The sequence below is a fragment of the Polyergus mexicanus genome, unplaced genomic scaffold, assembly GCF_030449975.1.
Source record: "Polyergus mexicanus isolate NDT 795.1 unplaced genomic scaffold, iyPolMexi1.0 SCAF_5, whole genome shotgun sequence".
NCBI lineage: Eukaryota > Metazoa > Arthropoda > Insecta > Hymenoptera > Formicidae > Polyergus > Polyergus mexicanus.
The window spans coordinates 9,899,581-9,921,675 of record NW_027223325.1 but is presented as its reverse complement, the minus strand read 5'-3'; the positions used below and the strand labels follow the sequence as shown (position 1 = coordinate 9,921,675).

The 22,095-nt window shown below is 35.9% G+C and overlaps 1 protein-coding gene and 1 long non-coding RNA gene across 9 annotated transcripts in view; one reads left to right on the top strand and one right to left on the bottom strand.

The window, feature by feature from the left end:
• LOC138933701 (uncharacterized) overlaps window positions 1-22,095 on the top strand; it is a 211,494-nt gene that overhangs the window by 73,628 nt on the left and 115,771 nt on the right. For all 8 annotated transcript variants that reach the window (XM_070296657.1, XM_070296656.1, XM_070296653.1 and 5 more), the window contains one exon: window positions 20,827-20,988. In XM_070296657.1, the coding sequence (XP_070152758.1) occupies window positions 20,827-20,988 (162 nt within the window). The remainder of the gene's footprint in view (window positions 1-20,826; window positions 20,989-22,095) is intronic.
• On the bottom strand, window positions 12,260-17,177 carry LOC138933704 (uncharacterized). Its single transcript, XR_011447014.1, has 3 exons — window positions 16,695-17,177; window positions 13,752-13,942; window positions 12,260-13,574 (listed from the first exon to the last, which is right to left on the bottom strand). It is a non-coding gene; the product is annotated as an uncharacterized lncRNA (long non-coding RNA).

Sequence of the window (22,095 nt, the reverse complement as noted above, 5' to 3'; positions counted from 1 at the left end):
AAATTCGTTACCAACTTGGTTGTGACACCACGCGAATATTACGTACGAACATTGAAATTTATTTAACGCAGCATATGAATCCTTAAATATTAAAGTGAATTGGCGAAATAATACATGTTGCACATCCCGCTTACATCGTTACTTAATTAAAATTCTGCGAACGCGGGGTATCGCAAAAACATTCGCACATTTTCACGGTAACGTCCTTCATCTACTTTCATTTTAACAATGCAGTCAGACGAGAAACCGTTCATTTTATTACTTCTTTACACATAGAAGAGATACCTCGCGGTTTTATCATTCGTCCCCGTTAGTGAGAATTCAGTCTTCTGTTTTTTTCTTTCTAACGGATGTCGACAAAGAGGAACGAACGTGGGGAAAATTTAAATGAGAACAGAAATCTTCCGATAAAATAATATTCATCTCGAGTCGTGCAGAAATTCAGCACGATGATTTTTCACTGTTAAGCGTTTTCGGATAAAAGGCAGCTTTAAATGCGATAGAGATGCTTCGCAAAAGATGGTACGCGTACGAAAAGTCTTCGTATCACGATCTAATTGCGGAAGATCTTACGAAAGCTTTCTCTATCGCTCGGTAGGATAGGTTCTCTAATAGATTTAACTGCGTTCGGGGTAAACAGAGTTTCGCGCTCTCGCGCAATTTCTTCAAGCTGCTCGCAGCTCGAAGCATCCCGTATAAAATTCCGTCTCGTAAGAGGAATCGAGCACAAACTCTCGTAAAAGTTGCAGATAGACGTGCTCGTGCTCTTTTTTAACGAAACAGGAATATTAAATCTCACCCGGCAAAAAACGACGCTTTTCGCGCACGTAAATGCTTCCGCCGTGAGTTATGGCCGTGGCCTTCAATCCGCGACTGGTATAAATTTGTGCGTAATTTACATGCACGATATTAAGAATTCCGCAGCGCGGAAAAAGCAGAAAAAATATCTTACTTAAAATTCCGGTTGTCGTCGCGCATCTTCGTACTCTACATCTTTACGCATCGTGCAAATTTTATTTTTTGTATTATTATACATTATTATTCTTAGTATAAAATTCGAGATCAAATAAATAAACATTTAATTGTGAAAGTCTTTATTAGAGGCTTGGATAAAATAGTTCTTAACATGCATTTGAAAGTTAGACAACCGTAAATGTAGCCGATTTATCAATTTTATGAGTTATCGAAGTGACTTATGATGCGACTGGATATATGGTTTAGAAGTGATAGAAGTCAGGCTTTTATCGTTTGTACGATGGTACAAAAAATTATTTACACATATCGCAAAGTACATGACTCTAATGTGCGAAGAATATTCCTAGATATTTTACTTTGCAATCAACTTATTCAGTTTTACGACATCAATAATGTCAAATATATATTGGAAGAAAATTTAATTAAAGATTATAAAGATACGAGGAAGCATTTTTAATTCAACAAACATATTTTATATGTCCGAAATATTTTTTTTTTATTTTTTCTCCAAAAATAATTTTTATTAAATATTCTCCAAAAAAATCAAAAATGCGAGATGTCGATAGTAAAATTTTTTAGTACGGATATAGATTTTTCTGATTGTGTATACAATGATTATATCTTAAGAAGAATCGCATTTTCCCTTTTTTTTTTTTTTTTTTTTTTTTTTTTTTTTATAGAAACTATTTACCACTAACAGCCTCGAAAATGACACACATTTAACGTAAAAAGACTCGAGAGATCGTAAACATAAAAGTAACATCTATGGACACATAGCCCATTTCGTATATTCTTCAATAATTCATGCCGAAAGAACGGCGAGAAAGGAGAAGCGATGGCATATAGTTGACTTCTGATAGGCACGCCTGTACGCGCCAAGCCGCGTAGTTAAGGAGTTTGGCAGCTGCACTCGAAGCCGCTTCTCTCACCATGTAGACAGTCGAAACTGCGCGATTGTGGATGCGCGAAACGCCCTGGGCGTTTCACCCTGTTTCCCCGTGTTTATTTACGTGATGCCACGGAGCAACACGTTTTTCCAAAAGCGCCATGCATTTCCGTTTTACGCCTCCGTAACCATACCTTGTTCTTTATCCCCCTCCGGCCTTTTACCGTTTGCCGTATCTGTTGCCGCATCTGTTGCCCCGTGTCACGTTATTTTTCAATGTTCTCTTCTCTCAAGTTTCTTTCAGCTGTCAAAAGAATTTTGATCACAAGCGTTTTCATTTGCCATACTCCACTCTTCACGTAGCCGGAACTGCACGTTGCTTACGAACAATGTACATATAAAATTGAACGATTTTCGGCATATAAAATTTATTTTACCCAGCAATTTCTACAGAAAATATAACAGGTATTCCTCAAAAAAGAAAATTACGAAACGAAATAAATCGTGTGCTAATCTTCGTGAAAGATGAAAAGTGTCTTTAGCGGTATAAAAGTGAAAAGGAATTAATTGCGACCATTAATTTTAATACTCGGCAAAGTCTATTTATAGAAAGGGAGTCTTTGAAGAAGTGAAAATGTGTTCCTGAAATTAGTTAATTTACTACCACGAGTAACGATCATTTCCATTGCAAGCACTTCTCACATTTAATTCAATTCGATGAGGATTAAGCTTCCTGCAATATAAAGTATAAAAAGTAAAACGATATATATATATATACTCTGCTACGAGATACTCGAGATTTTAAATATGATATTTCTTCAACAGATTTCTATTTTCTAATTTAAAAAGTATATATCTGCGAAATGATGTTTATGACAGATATATTGTTCATACGAAAGCATGATGACGAATTAAATGGGCAATTATCGCATTAAAAAAATCTTATTCTACGGATAACCACGAATAAACATTCGTTGAAACTTGCGTTATTAAAGAAGCCTCGCGTGTGCTATATCTCCTAACTAGAAGAAATTCCGCGGAACTGCTTCTATGAGAATACTGTCGAATCTTTCTCATTGATTCAATGTGGTACCCGAATTGATTCGAGCGAATCGCTACCGGGATCGATGAATTATTAAAATCGAATTTCTTTCGTCTCTCCCGGAGAGAAACAGAAAGGGTTCCATCGCGCGATGGTCCGATGAGGACGGGATGCGGGCGAGGCAGAGGGACGCGAAGAGACGGGATTAAGGGACAGGAAGAGACGGAGAAGAAAAACGAAATCCATCGCGATATTGGCTGGCAATTGACGTGAACTTTGAAGACGTCGCCTTCCGGTCGGAAGCCGAACCGCATTCTACTTATTGCTCGCCGTCTTCGTTCACGCCCAAATCATAAGTCTGCAGCCTGGGAAAGTAATTAAATGACAAAACTGCCGATAAAGTTCACTTAAAAGTTGATCAAAAGATATATAAATTAAGAAGAAAATGTAAAAATTCTAAAATATCTTACAAACCTGCAGTAAATATTTAAATATTATCTGAAGAATTATACATACAATTTACTATACCACTATAATATATAAAAAATGATAGGCTATATATAATATAATATAATTTTAATTGTATCTTATATATATATACATTGCAAAATCTTTGTAAAATTAAACTTTTTGAAAAAAGCTTTAGTTCTTTTATAAAGCGTCGATTTCTTTTTTAAACTAGCATTTTATAAAAAATTTAGGCTTTTTATAAAAAGATTAAATTTATAAAGTGATATATGTATATACAAGAATTATATCTTACTCGATTAGTGTTAAAACTACATCTGTCAGCACGAACTTGAATTTAATACATCGCGATAGCATCCCCAATAGAGCTGGACTGATTAAAGCTTTGAGTATCATGTATTTACGTCTTCGCCGAGTCGTCACGAATGGTGGTCCTTGCGGGCATGCAATATCGACTTCAGTTGGTCCTACATCGATCAAAGTCACATATACTCGGATACGTATCTCGTAACTACTGTTCCTATATACGTTTCGCTTCCATCTAGAATTTCATCGGACACAAACGAAGACTAATCATCGCCGTTTGAAACGCGGTAATATAACGTCGAACGTTTATTGCCGCGTCTTCGTTCCCTTCCGCAACGTCTGCACGTTATGTAATTATTTTCGAATAAAAAAAAAAAAAAAAAAAAGAAAAAAAGAAAAATATATTGCTGAGCAGAATGATTCCGCTTCGTCGTAACTGAAAATTTAAATTCCGCTCGCATCTCGAATTGACGGTGCTTACGCGATTTTACCGTGCAAATACGGCAGAGGACCGAGGAATGTTCCAAGAGACATCGACTGTGTCTACAGTTCGTTTCAAGGATATCTGGTATGCGCCGTAGGCAGCGGGCATAATGCAGGTTCGGTCCGCACATAATAGTAATAGTTGGCTCCGATCCCAAGGGCCCATCCTAACTTCGATCGTACCGCCCCCTCTCTCTCTCTCTCTCTCTTGCTCTCTGCACCCTCTCATCCACCCATTCACATCCTGTCGCTGCATGTGCATCCAGTGACACGAGGACGTGAGGACTGCGCCCGTTCCCTAACGAGCGGAATCCGAGACTATCGATCTAGTAACGCCAAGCAGAGAATTCGACTCTCGACAGCGTAGAAAGCGAATCCCGCGAATCCCCCTGTGCGGGTACGCTTCGCTTACTTCGTGCGATGTTGGTTTCGACCGTCGGGAGCGATCAGAAGTTCTCTTGGAAATATTTGGACATAACTAATTCGCGATTAGCTCTCTTGATCTATCCATCTGAGACTTAAGGCGCATAGCAATTAATTTCTGAAATTTTTAATTCGAATCAAATTCCCCGCTCCAATTAACAAAAACTTTTGTATACATAAATTCAGAAATTCTTTACAGACTTTCTTATTCTTTTCTTTTATTTTTGCATAATAGTGTATGCGCTTCAATTAATGTTACTTCTCAAACGTTACTGCGGAAATTGAAAGCTGTCGCGTCGATTAAAAATGCCGATATCATAGGGACTCGTCACCTTTAACTCTTTTCTGAGAGATTCTTCGCAAAACGTGCTTTCGCGTTGCACAAATAATGCCCTTGAATCTGAAAATGGGGAAACATTTGCGTAGCGTGAGTTAAAATGCCTGTAAAAGCAATGTAAATTGCTACCTGGGAATAAAGTAGCGCAAACAATTTTGCGCTTTGCCAAAGTTTTCTCAACCGCGTTATCTTGTCCCCGCAATATCGCGTGTTGGGTTTCGTTGATTGACACAACGATCGCATTTTTACAAATGAGTATTCATCTCTTGCACTTTTAATGAACGCATTGATAGCGATCGAAATACCACGAAATCGCTATTATTAATCTTTGCGCTCCTTAGTTGCAACGTTTATTTTCTCGCAGTGAATTAATCGTCATGTCGTTACACTGGAGATACATTTTTCAATAATTATTTTTAAAACGTTCATGTTTAACAAATAAAATACTGCGCGTATTTAATTAATTTTTTCAGTTGTTTTGATCTATCTATCAATGACTGAAAACCATTTTGGATGCAATCTTTAATAAATTGATAATTATAACATGAATTTTTTTCTTTTATATATATATATATAAATTTACGTATATATAATTTACATATATATTACGTAGACATAAATTTATGATATATATTATAAAATTTACATAGAGAAAACTATATATATAATATATATATATATATATATATGTGTTGTTTTTTTCTACCATCCCTTAAAATTTTTGCACTGTTTTCTGAATCACTTTGTATATATTTTATAATATGTATAATAAAATTTTATATAGTTTATTTCTAATAATTACTCTTTAATATCTATGCCTTCTATAATAATTAGTCTTTTATTCGAAACTTGTTTTTCTTAAGTTTCTTGAAGAATCGCAAACGTTTATGAAAAATTCGAATTTCGCTTCTATTATGTATTGAGAAATTCAAAGTTCGCTTTTACACTGATAACTGACCTGCACAATTCCAGCTTAGCGATTCATATTCGTAGACATGCGGCTCGCGCGCAGACGGTTGAAATACGACGCGCATTGTTGCACGAACGACCTCCAGTTTGCAGCCCTTCTGCCGGTACATTCTCCATCCCCATGAGGGTATAGTCCGGAGTTTTTGCCCCGGTGCATTAGGAACGCGATATTTCAAGCTCCGAATCCAACATCGGCCACTACCCCGCCCCCGTTTCACACACTCACACGCATACAGGGATTCGTCGCACGTACGGTAACACATATCCCTTTTCTCTGACCCCCGTAAAACCATTGCGGGCGATTCTGCATCTGATTGGCTCCGGTTTAAAAACAATCGCTATAACCGCAATTCCCGAGCGATTTCACCAACGGAACGACGTTGAACGCTGACCCGCAGAGCGGGAGAACTTCTCGCCGACTTAAGTTGGCCCGAGCAACCCTTGGGAGAAGATCTCGCGTTTAATGGCGTTTCGCAGCACGGAGACCCACAACTCGTCGTTCTGGTTGTCGCGGTTGCTACATTGGGAAAAGAGCGCGTACCCTCGACGGAATTCGTCCTGTTACTGACGCTATCGTTCCTAGTTTCTTCCCTTAAGAGGATGCCGGAGCGACGGCCGAACTCCGACGGGTTAGCGCCCTCATCTAAGCGTAACTAAAATTATCGATAATACCGACCGAAATTATCGATAATATCAATAATTTTAGTTCCGCTGTTACCAATATTAATATTTCTGCATGTTTTATGCATATTTGAAAGAGAATTGTGTTCAATATGTTGAAATCGGACAACATCGTGTATTTCTACTGCTCTATTGCCTCGCACGCATATCTAAGCGTATCTAAGCGTATAGATAACAGTATAACATATACACGTGTCTGCCTTTATTGCATATTTGAACACAATTGCACACATTACTTATATGGACTTATATATATATATATATATATATATATATATATATATATATATGTACGTGTGTGTGTGTGCCTTTCCATATATCTTTCCAAGAGGAATAATATTTGGCCATGTGTATGTGTGTGTGTGCATGTATTGTTATATATATATATGTGTGCCTTTTATGTATATATATATACATACATACATAGATACATACATACATACATACAATAGCACAATACATATATATGTATTATAATATATAATAACGGTTATATTGCTAATCTTACTTAACTATTAAATCGCATCCGGTTCAAAATATTGTAAAGCAACCAGCACACGTAAATCGCCTCTGGAATATTTTTTACAATAACCAGCACACGTAAATCGCCTCTGGAATATTTTTTACAATAACCAGCACACGTAAATCGCCTCTGGGATATTTTTTACAATACCCAGCACACGTAAATCGCCTCTGGGATATTTTTTACAATAACCAGCACACGTAAATCGCCTCTGGGATATTTTTTACAATAACCAGCACACGTAAATCGCCTCTGGGATATTTTTTACAATACCCAGCACACGTAAATCGCCTCTGGGATATTTTTTACAATAACCAGCACACGTAAATCGCCTCTGGGATATTTTTTACAATACCCAGCACACGTAAATCGCCTCTGGGATATATTTTTAACCAGAACGCTCATGCAAACCGCATCTGGTATGAAATATTTACAACCAGTTCACGAAAAGATCGCTTCTGGGATCAAATATTTCGGCAATATTTAGCGCGCACATGCAAACCGCATCTGGTATGAAATATTTACAACCAGTTCACGAAAAGATCGCTTCTGGGATCAAATATTTCGGCAATATTTAGAGCGCACATGCAAACCGCATCTAGTATGAAATATTTACAACCAGTTCACGAAAAGATCGCTTCTGGGATCAAATATTTCGGCAATATTTAGAGCGCACATGCAAACCGCATCTAGTATGAAATATTTACAACCAGTTCACGAAAAGATCGCTTCTGGGATCAAATATTTCGGCAATATTTAGAGCGCACATGCAAACCGCATCTGGTATGAAATATTTACAACCAGTTCACGAAAAGATCGCTTCTGGGATCAAATATTTCGGCAATATTTAGAGCGCACATGCAAACCGCATCTGGTATGAAATATTTACAACCAGTTCACGAAAAGATCGCATATAGATAATATATAACATACATAGTATGCTCGGATCAGAAAGAGACGGACAGAGAAGAATGGGCAAAGAGAAAGAGGATATAGTGTAAGTGAGCAAGTGTCCATACAAGTGCCAAAAGTAAGAAAAAAAAGGAAATAGTTGGATCTTTCTCCGTAGCAATACTTTATGCTCACTAATATTTAGCGACTGATGTGAATTATTAATCGATATATCGTTGTACAGCCATTCTCTCGCTTACTCATTCCTATTCTCTCTCTCTCTCTCTCTCTCTCTCTCTCTCTCTCTCTCTCTCTCTCTCTCTCTCTTTCTTTTTTTTGCCCATGTCTGTCTATTTCTTTATAACAAAAATACTATATGAGTACTAAATACTATATGCATCATATATATATAATGTGTATGTTCATGTATTGTAGTAATTCTAAATTCTATTTAAAGATTAATTTTATGTTACAATTTTTTTATACAAAGGTCTTTATGTTGTTTCTATTTAGGAATTGCTTTAAAGATATAATCAAAAAATAAAAAAAAACTTGAAATATTACATTTTTATATAATATTACATTATCATACTTATATTTTTGTGTAAACTGCACGGAAAAAAAATTCAATTATATCTAGCGACATATTAGTATATACTATACATTAAAACAATTCCTTCTAGAATTATGGTATATAAATATACTAACCTTTTGACCCTTATTCTTTTTAAAGAAAGTCTGCGGGCAAAGCGAGGCAAGCGTTTCTCATTACATTTTCGCCCTATTATATGAACACACTATGACTACACAAACACAACACTCGTTTTTTAAATTCGACGCGTTATAACGCGTTATAACGGTTGAGCACATTTTTGCGGTTATCTCTCGTTACGCGTATTTACACAACACGCGCGACTGAGACTGAGACTGAGTACTGCCGCGCACTGATATTATCGCATGTGCCTGGCTGTGTGCGTGTGAATAGTACAGTCGCCTTATTCCCCGATACGTACATACATACTTAGATACATGCATGCTACAAATATCGCGTAATAATAAAAACAAATGCGCATCTTTATAAACGAATATTCTGTAACCGAATAAAAAATTATTTTCATATTGATTAAAATTAATTCGATACATAAAAACATTATTTATTAATATTTTACGACATGTCATTTTAATCACAATAATGTAATTAATGCATTTAAATTATTTTCGGATATATAAAATGCGAAATACAGACATTTGATTTTCTATAGTAACATGACATATATATACAGGGTGTCCGGCGTCAACCGCATCACCGGTCATGTGCAGGTAGAGCAGGTGAAACCGAGAAGAAAAGTCCTGTACCAATTTTTTATATAATACTTAATAAAAGAGTTATTATTGAGTAAAGTCTGGCCAATCAGCGCCAATCTTTAGCCGGGCGCATGTCGGTGAACCGCGCGCTTGATAGTGTACGCCGCTGCACACTTCACAGCGCGCGGCTCACTGACGTGCGCCCGGCTAAAGGTCGGCGCTGATTGGCCAGACTTTACTCAATAATAACTCTTTTATTAAGTGTTATAGAAAAAAAAGGTAAAGGACTTTTCTTCTCGATTTCATCTGCTCTACCTGCACACGACCGGTGATGCGATTGACGCCGGACACCCTGTATATATATATATAAATTTTATAATAATTTATATATATTAATCTAACGTGAAAGATTGTAGATAAAGGGAGCCTCACAAGCGAGACTTCGGAACTCTTCGATATTTGTCGTCTGGCTTGCTCCTTCATTCTTTCTCGCTATTGCTTTTGTCGACTCTTCAGCATCGCGCGGGGATCTTTCCTTATATAAACAACTTATAAAATAAAAACTGAAACTTTCATATTGTATTTTATGAGTATAAAAATAATTATAATGGATTAATGAGATTCTTGCGATTAAAATAACACCAAATATGACATAAATCGGATAATTTTAAATGAAATAAGTAATCATAATTTTAATAACATAATTGATTAAAAATAATCCGATTTATGTCATGTTTCGTGTCATTTTAATCGCAAGAATCTCATTAATCCATTATAATTATTTTTATACAGATGAAATGGAAAATACAAGTTTCACTTTTTATTTAGAAGATGTTTATATTTTGTAGATAAGGAAAGATCCCCGACGCTGAAGAGTCAACAAAAGCGAGAGCGAGAAAGAATGAAGGAGTAAGTGAGATGACAAACATGAAAGAGTTCCGAAGCCTCGCTCGCGTGACTCCTTTTATCTGTAATCTTTCACATATATATGTCATTTTACTATAGAAAATAAAACTTTTGTATTTCGCATTTTATATATCTAAAAATAATTGTAATGGATTAATTACATTTTTGCGATTAAAATGACACCAAATACGATATAAATCCGATTATTTTAAATGAAATAAGTAATCATAATTTTAATAACATAATTGATTAAAAATTATTCGATTTATGTCATGTTTAGTATTATTTTAATCGCAAGAATCTCATTAATCTATTAAAATTATTTTGATATCGATAAAATACGAAAAACAGAAATTTTACGAACGATATGTAACCCGAGATATTATAGATAAAGAGAGCCTCGCGAACGAGACTTTGGAACTGTTTGATGTTTGTCATCTCGCTTGCTCCTCGTTCTTTATTGTATTCTTTCATCCCCATTATTATATTCTTTTATTTCTTCGACTTTTATTCTTTCTATATTCTCGTCTTCCTACATAATAATACATTAATTTATTCGTCTTTATTTTATACAACATAAATGAGATATTGTGTATGTCATAAATAGAAAAAGTATTTAATTATGTGCATTTTTGTATGTACATGTGTTGTATTTAACTATAATTAAATAGAAAAAGAAAATAACTTGTGTATCTCATTTATAATGTATCAAATAAACATAAATAAATAAATTTATTTATTTTCATGTAGGGACACGAGAATAGAAAGAATAAAAATTAAGCAAATAAAAGAATATAATAATGGCAATAAAAGAATACAATATACAATAATGAACGAGCAGAAAGAAAGAAAAAGAGAGAGAGAGAGAGAGAGAGAGAGAGAGAGAGAGGCGCGAGTGAACGCGTAAGTGAATATGCGAGGAGCATGAAGCTAAGCGATACGTAGTACATGGCGAGCGAGCGATTAGAAAAAGACAGAGCGTATGATCGAGAGAAAAAAGATACTGCAATAATGTTAGTGCGTACATATATATTACTCTCACACGCATGAAAGAGACAAAGGTAGTACGATTATGTCTGTCCTTGTCATGTAAGATTGCAGCTCCGTCTATCGCGACATCACGCAACTAATCTACTGCTCTGTTTTACTCTTGAGTCTCTATCTCGCACACACACATATACACGAAAGTGTAGCATCGTAAAATCTTTTTTATAAAGCTTCTAAATTCACTTCTCTAAGTTCACTTATACTCTTTGATGAAATGCCGAGTGCGGAGTTCACTGATTAGGCACGTACAGATTACAAATTTGTTATATTAAGTAAATGTTGACGGCAGAAGCCGATAACAAAACTGTAATTTTCACATTTTTTTCAACTTTTCATATGAAATGTTAAACTCCGCACTCCGTTATTATGTGTACCTTAATTGTGGAAAAGGATTTGTTGATATCTATAATCAACAAAAAGATTTTGCAATCCTACTAATATTCGCATTCTGTCGGTAATCCGGCATCCTCTTAAGGCGATACTTACGCTCGATAATTGATAGCCTCTGGATTTTTGAATGTTAAAGAAAATATCGATCTCTTTTCGAGATGATACATTGTTATAACTTTTCATGTTCGTAAAAAGGGAATCTTCTCTCGTAGACATATAGAGAGGGAAGTATAGGAGTCTCTGACGGCGACTCACATTTCACATTTGTTTTATGCGAAATTTCATGATATATCATCTCTTTTCTATACAATTTATTTTAACCATCTCTATGTAGCTTATAATAATTGCTGTATAAAATATATTATATTTTTATGTTTTTATATTTCGTATTCAACAATTATTATTCAGAGGAATAGTTTGACTAAAAGTAAGATTTTTATTTTTTCTTATAAACGTAATATTTTCACATATCTTACAGTCTATTACTATAAGTCATACGTTTACAGGTATTTACATGACATCGATACTTATATGTTTCTTTAATTATCTTATAAAAATGATATTAATATTTAAATATGCATTAGATTTCGATGAATACTTAAAATTATATTCGTAAATTTTGCACACTCTTAAAACATTATTATGACGCCTCGGGTTCTTATTTCGGTACGTAAACAAGATTGCGCATGATTAGGCGTTACATTGTTTATACGAATATACAATACTATAAATTTCGGCTTAATCGCCAGTTACATATATTCTGCAGGCAATAACTATAACCACCAACTCTGAGCTCGTCGTTTCCAATGACGACAAACTGGCGCGATCTTTTAACTCGCGCTCGTCCGCCACGAAGAGCCGTGTCACATGATAGGAAACTGCCGATGTTCGCCGGATTAATGTTTAGGGGCGAATTTATGAACGAGGCTGCATCGACGGGTCGGTCCTTCGTTCCGACACTAAAACCGCATTTGTATTTACTACCGGCGCCGAGCACACTGGCGAAACGAACAATCCTCCCCCAAAATGCTTAATACCACGACTAAGCAGCGGAAATTCCACCAATACCTCGCCGTATATATATTTTTTTTCTTTCTTCTTTTCGTCCGCACAAACGCTTGCAATCGCGTAGCTAAAGACCCGACCCGGCGAAAACTATAACGTGGTATTACAAGCTCTCGACGTAGGATTATCACCGTACTTATGTTAGAGCCATACCACTCGAGCGTATTCGCTGCGCTCATGTGTTTCGAAACTTGTTGAAAATGCGTAAGTTAGCGATACGGAAATGATGAGTTTTTTAAAGTGCAAAAAGGTACAAAGAAAAATATCCTGTTGAAATATATAATTGAAATATATGAAATATATAATTCACCCATGTAGATTTCATTTCTACTTAGTCGATTTTTTTATTATTATGTTTCGCACAAGTATGCCATTGCAGTTTCGTATTTTTATTTTTTGTCACTTTGTGTACAGACATAATATTCACAAGAGAGATACATCTGTTACTGCTCTTTTCTTTAAAAGGAAAACTAGACTGTGAAAATATAGTGTTTCGTGTTTTTTATTTGTGTCACGCGAATTCAGCTGCTCGGAGACAGCATAAATAAATTGAAATAGCCCGAGGCGGATGAATTTGTCAACAAACTCGTTGTTTGGCGAATGGTAAAGTTGAATGAAAATTTCTCACGGGGCGTAACTTGGAATTAAACGAACCGCGCTTGCGGTATGCAAGAAGCCTCGGATTAACCTAGCCTCAGACTATCAAAGTTCTATCGTTTTTGCATATCGGATTCATGCAAATACGCCATACGCCGAATCTTTCACATCTTCAAACACCCTACAGTAAATATGCAAGACGTTTCAATACTATTATTAATTTCCCCTTCATATTCTCGCGTCATCTGAATCTACCGCAAAAATATCTGTCTCTTTGCATCTATAATTAAAAATAATAAATTATTGTCGATGGTTTTACTATATGTTAAATACGTGTAACTAATGTTCTCAAATGAATGCGCGATCTTTGGATTGTAAGTGGCACGCTCGAATTGAAATCGGCTTTATGTTTCTACGGATGTTCGGCATTAAGCTAAAGCCGATTATGATAACTCACCTATCCCATTCGCAATAATTAGAACGGGTTGACCCCTCGCATCGAAGGAGACGCTGTTCCACGGTTTTGGTGCTAATTGGTTCTTGCTCGGTAACCTTCGTTGACCACAGCCCGATTAATGAGCATTCGTGAATCGCTGAAAGCTGATACAACTATTCAAAGCGTGACTCTAATTCTTGATACGACGTCTACTGCAATAATAAGTAAATAATATGAATGAAGATAAGCAACTACGCAATATTACGAAAGGATATGATTTCTTGTAACGTGGTGATTTTTTCTGTCTAATGAATATTACGAAATATAAAGTAAAACAGAAAACATATATAAAATATAATATACGGATGATGAAAATCAAAAAGTGCATATTTGCAAAACTTAATTTGAAAGAATGCAGATATTTTTATTAATTGTATAAAGAAAAGATTCCCTTTAAAAGAGGATGATATCTTATAATGCATTTAAAGTTTAAACGATATTGCGATATTGACTGCTTGATTGATCTATTAATTATTGAGGCCATATATATAATAAAACTTTGATGTTATTATTAAAAATCTCAGTTTTCCTTACAGTTGCATAATTATAAAATAAAAATAATATACGTTATATGTGCAAAGGTTTCTTTAGTTTCTAAATTATTTTCAAACTATGATACATTCTCATATTAGCGTATTGTACATTTTATATGGCTGTGGAAATTTATATAGCACAAACTATCCCCTTTATTTTAGAAATCCCCCTTTATTTTCAAACTATCTCCTTTATTTTTTAAATTAACATCAACAATATATTGTAAATAATAGTCAATATTATTTAATTTAATTTATTATTTAACTTTGTCAATATTACTCGAGCTTGATAAAAACATTACGTTTGTCGAACTAGAAAATGGTTTCCTGTACGCGTGCGTTAACGCAAACGCATATGTATGCACCTTTATTTGTATACGCATTATACATATTTATAGGAGACAAAGCAATGTGAGCGCGAGAATGGCAAGTGCGAAGCCAATTAAAGTGCAAATGCATGGAGTTGCGGGTGGAATGCCAAGTAGTACGCTGACCGGGAAACTATAAAATCGAAACTCAAATTAGCATTCGTCATATCGTCATCAATGCCTCGAATTTACCAAAGAATAAACAATAAATGTACAATAACAAATATGTTAAAATAAATTGCAAAATTAATAAAATAAATAAATAACATTATATATAAATAATTTAAGCGTTACGTATCTCTAATATATTTGAACAGAATTTTGAATCGGAGAATATACGCGAAATCGAATTAGACGCGGTAATCAAATGCGAGTTTATAAATGAAATTTGCGTAACAGCAGCTGTGCGTGTCGAATTACTTGTATTACTATTTTATGATATTTTACATTTGAAAACCGCTGATTCGAAAAATTGCAAACTCTATTTAATTGAATATTATGTGAAGTGTATGTGCGTATGAATTAAATCGCGCTACAAATTAACGTGCGTGCATATATACGTGTACATATATACACATATTACGATTTTTGATGCGATGGGAGTAGCGTTTATTAAAAAGTCAGGCGGCGCGCGTACGGAGGTGAAAAGAATACGGCAGTTTCGGAATTATGCAACAACGACCGGCACGGCCGGTTTCAGCCAGATATTAAGGTTAATAAATGAAACATAACGGGATTTCCACACGCCAGTTGCACACGGCGGAAGTTGCAGCGTGACTGGCACGCTTTCGCTTTTGCCAGGAGCTCGAGCGTTTTCCACTTATAGGAGAATCGATCAGTGCAAAGTCGTTTTGTATGAGACTACTGGAAGTCCGCATTATTGGAAATCAGCTTACCACATGGTATCGACTGCGAAGTAACAAATTACACGACACTCGCCATTGTCGATTCAATATCGAGCGCGAGAAACATCTGATCCGGCTAAACTGCGAAACGCTCAAAGATATACGCCCGGTATATCAGCAATAAATTTTAATCCACGATCCGAGATAATAATTTACGATTCTAATTTGTCGTTATATATTAATCCTTTTATATCCAATATCCTTCGTATCTCTTTTGTATTTGTAATATACGAAGTTTACGAGCGATTTTAATTACAATCATTTTGACATGTCTCAAAATGATCGAAAGTTAAGTGTAAAGCAGATATCAGGTAAATATCAGGTTCTCGTAAATCGGGATACGTAATAAATCTGGATATAATACCAAAGCTCGTTTTCCCGTCTTAAGTCGAGCGAAGTAGAATCGCACCGTGCTGTGAACGTGACCAAAGAGAAAAATACGATAGCCCATTCCTTTAAAGCTCGAAACTATGGTATAGGATTACGGTTATACTGTGCTTTCGAGGAAATCTGCTCGATATCGCAAAATAACGAATCCGCGGCCATCGTGAATGTTAGATTTTTCGCAGTCGTTGACACATTCTAATGCATTATTGGGAGAAACTGTTATAAAAAATTTATGGTTGATGAAACAATGCCAATATTGGGATTTTTTATGAAATGATACGTAACACAGACACATACAGAGCGATTTACCTTCAAAATTATCGGTAAAATTTAAATCGATAAAAGATAAAATATAAATTCGATATCACCGAACAATTTCGAAATATTCTGTAATGCAAATAAAACTCGATTGGAGTAAATTTACGGATTAAATACGCAATGAAATGATCTCGTGAATATCGCCAAGTTAAATTTACACAATTCGCAAATTATATAGTTGTCATCGGATTTGGGCAGGTTCAGCAGATTCTTTCTGTCAAGTATGACTATGATAATAAAAGATCTTTGAGAGATAACATCTCGTTGACTATCATTGTTCTGTCTATTACTATGGTAATACCATTGGCTTTCGTTTATCGTGGAACAGCTGTGCGAAAAAGCCCTTCGGATCCGGCGATTCGCGCATTTGAACGAAAATTATTAGATACTTACGAGACGATCGACTCTGCATACGGTAGACTGCGGAGACGACTATTACGCTAGTTTGCGTGTCGGGACTACATGGGGGCCCCGATCGGATCGTTAAAATCGAGCAGCGTCGACTTCATTAGAATTTAACGCTGTGCAAAGTGAGCGCTAAGTGGATCTCTTCGTTCGACTGTCGTCCGCTGCACCTGCAACCACGATTTTCCGTGGGTTACCTAACTGCGACTGTACTCGTGATAGCTCACATTTTTAACATACGATCTCGATTATAACAGACCTTTCCTTGCCCATAGAAATTATTTCTTCAAATTTTTTTATCAAAAAGAAAATGCAAATTGAAAGAAGGTAAAGAGGCTTTAAATCTGTAATTATTTTTTCACAGATTTGTGTTTTTCGAAAATTTTTTAATGATAAATTTAATGATAATTTAAATGATAAATGATAAATTTAATGATAATTTTTTAATGTGTGAAGAGATAAATTATATTAAGTCACAGTAAGAAAAATATAGTATAATGTCAATTAATATCGCCTATCGATCAATTTATTTTACTACTCATAATATTCCTCCATAATATTTCTAGTTTATAAGATATGCTAATCTGTATCTAATGAGCATATCGTGGACGGATGATATCGTTTATTATTGATTACATAGTCTGTTAAACTGCATCAGCTACAAGATAATTGCACCATCTACATAATATGATTTATATATTATCTATATAATCCGAAGCGAATATAAGTTTAATTTAAAATAAATCTTATTTTACTCGCGCGTATATTTTCTCGCTAAATTAAAGTTTATAAATAAAGAGAAAACATTTTTATTTTATATATTTATGAAAATATAATTTTCATATCATATGCAGAAAAAAAATTTACAATTGTTATAATTAATAGTTTAATGAGACGCGACATTTTTATACAAACAAATAACGCTTAGGACATTAGAAAAGATGATTGTTTTTTTTACCTTGGATAACTTAAACAAAAAAAACTTGGTGAAACAATATTGAGATGAAAGTAATTATCCATCGGCTATCCGTAATAATAGCCATTTAATAACCGTCAGCCCCTGAATAATCAAACAGAAAGCACAGCATCCATGAATGAATACTATGGCAACAGTAGGATTCCAGAGGATCTGGCGAGAGAGGAAAACGGAGCACCACAAAAGCCGTCCGCGTGGAGTACGTCTTTGTTTACTCCAAACTATCCTCTATTCGTTTTCGTCTTTTCTCCGATTTTTCTCGCTCATTTTCGGTTCCATCTTGCGGTATCTTCGCTCTTTCTTAGCTCTCCGAGTATCGCCGATTCTTATCCCCTCGAATCGTCTTGCAAGTCCTGGCAAGATTCCTTTTATCCCGGCGATATCACGCTCGTCCCTCTCCTTCCCCTATTCCCGTTTAAACAAACCCCCTCCTATCGTAATCGAGACCGGATCGATGGATTAGGCATCCAATTGCGATTCTCTCTTTCTTATCATCTTTGTCTAACACATCCACGATTCTTATGACTCATATTACGCATCGTAAAATCTCCTCAAATCTAACCCTCGGCAAGGACCGCCGGCTGGTTATCCATATCCGACAAGACTCGCGCGCAATAGATGTACTTTTTTTCCGAAATACATTTCCACCATTACGGCACCGACGCTCACGACGGAATACCTAGTCGTAGGAGGCGAAAGCAGCAGCAGCAGCAGCAGTAGCAGCGGCAATAAAGTTCGCTTTATTTTTACTATCCCTCCGGCCAAGTACCGCCCCGTATTTCCTCGGGATATTGACATATCGGGGGTGCCAGGGTTTCTCCTCTTAACGCCCTTTTTACACTGGCATGGAATTTATGTCTTCTTCCTCCTCCTCTTTCCCCATCTCACTCTCCTCGTCCTGCTCTTTCTCTCTCCGCCAGGACTCTCCTCATCACCGTTCTCCGTTTCTTCTACCTCTCTATCTCGCCATCGCTCTCTTCTATCTTCCTCGTTCTTCTTCTCGGTCGTTATTTGGCGGCGCTCCCTTCTCACCATCCACACACCACTTAATTCTCATTCTTCCTCTGTCTCTGATTGTGAGACAATCAATCGCGCATGCATATCTCCGCGTTTGTAAAATCAACCGGAAATCTCTATTAGAGAGCAAGTTGTCGTGATCTTTTTTTTTTGGCGTCCTCGATCGATTCTACCATAGAATGACGTAGACACGATCGTTATTGACAACGATTCTCCTTCATCGGGCGTTTCCTTCACGGCCAGAGAATGCCATTTGATTGTGAAATCATGGAATCCCGAGAAACGAATAGTACCGAAATTTCTACGCAGTAGTCTCAAATCGTGGAGAGAAGTAGAAATATGTAATATCAGGCGTGACGTAAGAAGTCCATGACGCGTATCCGCTTGTCTACTTGAAAATCGGATTATCGCCCTTACTGGTATTTCACTTTGCTTTGATACAGAATTTTCACATGTGTCTTTAATATTTTATTTTATTTCGCGTTGTTGCTAAAAATGCAAGGCAAAATTCGATTAGACACAACACTCGATGACGTCTATACAATCTTGAAGAAACGTGTTAAAGATTTTTAGCAAATTCCATAGGATCAGCTTATTAAGTTTTTCCACAATCGGACGAGAAGTTTTCTTTTCTCTCTCTCTCTCTCTCTTTCTCTGTAAAACGCCGTAGTTCGATAAGAGAAGAAATGGAAAGATGATGGAAAGGTTTTACACTGTATTAATAACCGTATTTTTGCCGGTTCATCGGGCATATTTGAAAAATTATTGGACGCGGTGGCAATAAAAATGCGAAGGCGCGGTGGATACAATCCGGTCCGGGGGAAAAACAATGAGCAATCGCTTGTCGAAGGGGTTGTATGTCGCTTCCCTTTCTCTTTTTCTCTCTCTTTGTCTCTCGTTTTTCGTTGCATTTTTATTTATTGGTACGGAACATACGGCTGCGTAGGAGCGCACACAGGGGAAAAAAAGGACTATGCCGGGGAATACGGGAGATAGAAGAGGAGAAGCGTAAAAGAGCCGCGGACACAACGGCGAAAAACGCAATATCGTGCCGGGAATGTCAAGCCAAAAGCAGATCGAGTGGACGTTCAAAATCGTGCGACAAAGCTCGCGAAGCATTTAGCTAGAATGGAGAGTCTTCCAATGTTTAGCTTCGATTGTTGAAAAGCACGCGGCCTCGAAAAGCACGCCTCGTTACGAGCTTTCGACGCAAGCCGGAGAATATCGCAGCTGCTGGATCGTAGTCGATTATAGGCAAACTTTATTCGACATCGATGGATATAGCGTAGTGATCGCGTCGGCAGGTTAAACGATTCGTCGAAGCGATATATTTGGCCATTCGGCAATGGTCCCATTTACGTATCGATATATGTAATGTCAGCATGGCATGCACGATATTTCTATGGTCAATAAAGAGCCCACGTGCGGGTTTATAATTCTGATACAATAGGGGAGTATCAGAGGCACATCATTAACGTAATGTATCGTACATTACCTTTATATATAACGATATGTATAATATTAATTAAAATGTGAATTGGATATAAGAATATTATAAATATATATATAATGTTGCTAATAATTTAAAAATTATGAAATATAATATTTCAATTTGTATGCACAATAATGTTAATGGAAAATTTACTATACGTATCATCGATAATTAAAATACGCACGGAACAAAAGATCGAGAATTACAAAAATTATCAGAAAAATTTAGCGTCACAATGGCTTTAACATCATATATATACATATATATATATATATATATATATATATATATATATATATATATATATATATATATATATATATAGCATCTGCTTTGTAAAAATTGAAATTTAATTCTAAAAACTTTTTTAAAGTTGAATATCATATATAAATGTAATAAAAAGCTTGTATATAATTTTTTTAAATGTTGCATATAATTTTTTAAAATATTAGGATTTTTTTTCTTTTGGTGGCGCGAATTCTTTGACGCGCGATATTACTATCTGACGGTATCTTTTATATGTTTAATATAACTTTATTAATCGATACGCGCGCTTATATTTAGGGCGAAATGTGTGACATGAATATGGATCGGAATGTCTTGATTATTTTATGAAACATTGTATTCTGTTCCAGGTCAAGTTGATCTCTGGACACAAAGCACCACCGGCTGTGCCTGTAGCTTCAATTCATCCAGCAACGATTGCGCTTGTTGTGTACCGTCGGGTGGATGCAGCTGCGGTGCAGGTTCGCCAGATAGATGCGCTCAATGTGGCCTGGAGCAGCATTGCGCGAATAGTAAGTATCGCTAAGTGACCTATGACGATACATATATTCGTAGTTTCTAATTTATAATATAATTAATCGAATATACATATACATCGCGTATTTTATTTAAAATGAAGATTTTCTCGTGCATATATTATTATACTTGATTCATACATTAATTAAAGCAAACGACGTAGTTACTATGTTTCGATAAGAGAAGTATAAACTCTGAAATTCTCGTTCCTCCTTGTTCGCCACTTTCTTCGCTCAACTATTCTCAATCGATTAACTAACGTGTATTTGCTCTTTTGGTCCTACGACAAATATAATTACATGGTATCAAAAAGACACGGGCAATCTCTTTGTGTCTGTTCCGGTGCTAGAAACAAGATTCGAGCCATTAAGTCACTTGCCTCGCGCCGCTTCTCATTTGCAGCCGCCCGTGTCGCGCGAACAAGTGGAAATTAAAGCGTGCGCGCGCGACGAGCGTAGTCCCTTTGGAAACAGTTCGCGGGATGAAGCGGAGAAAATGGGGAGGAGGTGTAATTCAAAGAGCGAATAAAGAAAAGAAGGAGAACGAGCGTTTATAAGAGGATGAATGGCAATCCACTCAAAAGACACACCGAGATTTCCGAGAGGAAAAGGAGACATAGTCTCAATGGAATGTTGCTCGTTTTGCACGAGGGAATAAATTGTATCGGGAAGAAATGACTCTTGTGTATGCCGAGCTTTCTTTCTTTTAACTAATCACTCTTGACAAAGTTCTTATGCTCCATTCATCTAACCTTTCTTTGCACTAGTTACTGGGAACGATATTGCCTTCGTGTTCCATCCATCGAATCCTTCTCTCCACGGATTTCTTGTAGTATCATAGGAAATATATTGTATATGAGACCGTATAGATGGACCCTTTCTCTCTATATACACGGCTATAAAAGAGTTTATAAATTACTTTCTCGTGCAAGTTTATGAGATTATTTAAAATGCAAATGAAAAATTTGTAGCAAGAGTATATAAAAATTTATATCTCTGGTGTCTTAGCAACAATGTGCATATAACTATAATTTTCGAATTCTATATAACAAAAATTGGATTTTATTCTCTCTCTAAATAAAGAAACTAAAAAAAAGCTTTTAT